The sequence below is a fragment of the Mus caroli genome, unplaced genomic scaffold (assembly GCF_978045245.1).
Source record: "Mus caroli unplaced genomic scaffold, Mus_caroli_1 scaffold_2, whole genome shotgun sequence".
NCBI lineage: Eukaryota > Metazoa > Chordata > Mammalia > Rodentia > Muridae > Mus > Mus caroli.
The window spans coordinates 92109485-92113040 of record NW_028227257.1 but is presented as its reverse complement, the minus strand read 5'-3'; the positions used below and the strand labels follow the sequence as shown (position 1 = coordinate 92113040).

The following is a 3556-nucleotide window of genomic DNA, read 5'->3' as shown; positions in this document are numbered from 1 at the left end:
TTTCCTTTGTGAGAGTATGAATAGAAATTAATGGTGAAATAAATGTATATAGGTCAGCGACAGCTGACCCTAGGCAATGATCAATTGAGAAATATTGATAGGTCTAAGAGTTAACAAATATGTATCTACATTGCATCGTTTGGTTAGCACCACTAATATAAACTAATCATTCTTCATAGAATCTGCCTGATTATATGATGAAGTGGTCACAGTTAGATCCTAGGTATAGCTCTCATGGAATTCTCTGAAAATAGATATAAAATGGCTATCAATCATGAAATATATATATCTCTTCATGTTGTTAGGTAAGTCAGTGACCCCCTCTAAAACTGAAGAAAACAGGTTTTGGGGGAAACAGTGAGCCTAGAAAAGCACATAAATATGTGAATGTAGAAAGTAAAATATAGAGAAGATAAGCTATAATGGAACAAGGAATTTGGGACAAATGAAGGCAATGGAATACATGTAACATAAAAACAGACAATTTTAAAAAAAGGAACCAGCTACTACTATAATTATGCTAAGGAAACAAAATAATAAAATGACTTCCAATGACATAATTACTCTCTTTGTAAATCAGTGTATCACCCAGCCCTAATCAGAGAAGCTTCCTCTTATAGCAGATGGCAATTAAAACAGAGACCCACAACTGAAGAATGTGCAGAGAATGAGAGACTTTGGAATACTCAGACTCAAAGGGAATGTGTTTATTAAACTGTTCCCCGTAAGGCTCAGCATCTGTCCTGAAAAGGAACAGAAAATTTATAAGAGCCAGAGATGGTAAATGATGCTAAGAAAAAGCACCATTCAGAAACAATAGAGCTGATACACAACTGAAGTCACAGAGAGTATGAGAGCAAGTCACCACCTATACATGTTCAATTTGGACTAAATCCCATAATGGCAAAGTGGAAGAACACACAAAATTTCCCCAACAAAGAGACTACTTCCTATTGATACCTTATGGGAAAGGGAAAATCTGTGTGAAATTTTTCCTAGAGGAGTGTCACTGAGTGTTTTAAGTATACAGCAGCATAAGCCCCATTCTTATGAGAAGTTAGCCAACACAACATGTATTCCATGGGTTTTTGTATACCTTTTGGTTTGTTTTGGTATTTTGACTTGTCTGTTTGTCCATTTCATTTTTTTGTTATTTTGGTGTTTTTTTGAGGAAGAGAGAGAAAGATGGGGGAGAACATGAATTTGGATGGGAAGAGAGGCAAGAAAGTTCTAGGAGGAGCTAGAGACAAGAAAGAATATGCTCCAAACATAGTTTTAAGAAAATTATTGAAAAACAAAACAAATCGAATCTGAACAAGGGGAGGAGGCTCACAAGAGGACTAAAGGGGGGTGTCAGAACTATGTGTATCAAAAGACTGTAATGCAGGGTTGGGGATTTAGCTCAGTGGTAGTGCACTTGCCTAGCAAGCACAAGGTTCAGTCCTCAACTCTGCAAAAACAAACAAACAAACAAACAAAAAAACCGCAATGCATAACATTAATTTATATGTTAATGAATAGGATAAACATTGTAAAATCAGGAGAAAAGAAATTCCTGATGCTATAACATTTGATCACAATAGAACAAAATCCTTTCTCATGTAAATGTATTCAGAAAATCTGGCATATGTTCCTTTTCCTGAATCATGATAACATAGAACAGCACAACTAAATAGGTTTTACCGAGAAGAAGAAAAAAATAGATATTCTTATTCAGTGTTTCTACAAGCTGAGGATATTTAAAGGGACAAGCTCAGATATTCATCCTAAACCTGTTATCATTCATAAATACATTGTATGTGCCTAAAACTATGACTGTCCACAAAGTCATTGTTTGTGCCAATAACTGAGACCACTCATAAAGCTACTGACATTTATAAGTGAGCAAGTTAGCAGCTCTCAGGTGAATTCATGATGAATATTTTGTGTCAAAATCACTCAAATTCTCTCACTTTTTTTTAATCTTTTGTAGAATGATTTGTTTCAGTGACTCATAATATGAGTGTTATTTACAAATCTGCTCACAATACAAAGTTCATTACTATAACATTCCTTCTGAAGAGAGTTTCAATCTATTACTAAATTGTGCTTGAAAAAAATGTTTATCATCATGAAATAAATCAACTAAAGGAGCTAATAACATTAAATTAATGTAGAAAATGATTGTATAATATAAAAACCATTTTTTAACCCATAACAATTTCAATGTGCATTTTCTTACTAGGTTTCAAAATAAAATATTTGGTAGTAATTATTATTAATATTCTAATTTTTGCTAATTATGAATAAGGAAAATTTGGAACAGTTGAGACACTAACTGTTCCTCTTGATGAAAAACCAGTTTAATAGTTGTACAGTGTTTTAGCATTCTATTAGTGAAGCAAATTATTTGTGTTTTTCTCCTAAAAATGTCATCTGACACCAAACCTTCTTTATGGCACTCTTCATCTCTGTATTTCTTAGAGTATATATGAGGGGGTTTAACATAGGAGCAATGATAGTATAAAACAGTGCATAGATTTTGTCTTCAGGGAAAGTGGAAGGTGGTCTAAGGTAGACAAAGATGGAAGGTCCAAAGAATAAAGTAACCACAGATATATGGGACCCACAGGTTGAAAGAGCTTTGCGTCTCCCCTCTGCTGAGTAATTCCTTAATGTGAACAGTATAATTGCGTATGAACCAAACAAGAGAACAAAGATAACAAAGGAAACCGTTCCTGAATTGGCAACCATGAGGACACCAGTGATGTAGGTATCAGTGCAAGCAACTTTCAACAAAGGGAAAACGTCACAGTAGTAGTGATCTAATTCATTGGGTCCACAGAAGGGCAAACAGAATAGCATTATAACCTGGGGAAAGGAGTGGGCAACACCACCAACACAGGAAACCAACATAAAAACATGGCATCTGTTTCTGCTCATGATGACCATGTAGTGGAGAGGCTTGCAGATGGCCACACAGCGGTCAAAGGCCATGGCTGTCAGAATTAAGATTTCAATCATTCCAAAGAAGTGCATGGCAAAGACCTGTAGCATGCAGTTTGTATAAGAGATGGTTTTTCTTTCTGCAAGCAGATCCCCAATCAATTTGGGTGTCACACAGGAGGTATAGCAAATGTCCATAGAAGCTAAATGACTGAGGAAATAGTACATAGGTTGGTCAAACAGAGAACTGCATCTAATTGAGAAAAGGATCAACAGATTCCAAGACAAGATGGTAAAGTAGCAGAGTAAGAAGAACATGAAGCAAAATACTTCAATGTTCTGCTTAGAAGATAGCCCCATAAGAAGAAATTCTGATATGTTCCTCTGACATTCCATTTATTATAATCTATACAAGGAAAATTGAGTATCTATGGAAAAAAAGATTGAGATAAATTATTTTCAATGAATTTACAACTACGTAAGTATTATAAACAAGTATTGGAAACTATTGTTAAATATTCCAGTTGATAATTTATAAGTCAGTATAAATTCCTTGGTATTTGAAAAATAGATTTTTTTGTTTCAAATAGTTACTTATTTATTATCCCTAATAATCTACCTTAAGAGTAAT

The 3556-nt window shown here is 34.4% G+C and overlaps 1 protein-coding gene across 1 annotated transcript; it reads right to left on the bottom strand.

Annotated features, from left to right (window-relative positions):
* Nucleotides 1-2385: 2385 nt before the first annotated feature.
* LOC110306550 (olfactory receptor 4P4-like) lies at nt 2386-3321 on the bottom strand. The gene has a single exon (XM_021178646.1). It carries the CDS (start codon nt 3319-3321, stop codon nt 2386-2388), a length of 936 nt encoding a protein of 311 aa, XP_021034305.1.
* Nucleotides 3322-3556: the final 235 nt, after the last annotated feature.

Bases quoted from the DNA above. Each gene is read 5' to 3' on its own strand.
- LOC110306550 (XM_021178646.1), bottom strand. From the start codon at position 3,321: ATGGAATGTCAGAGGAACATATCAGAATTTCTTCTTATGGGGCTATCT.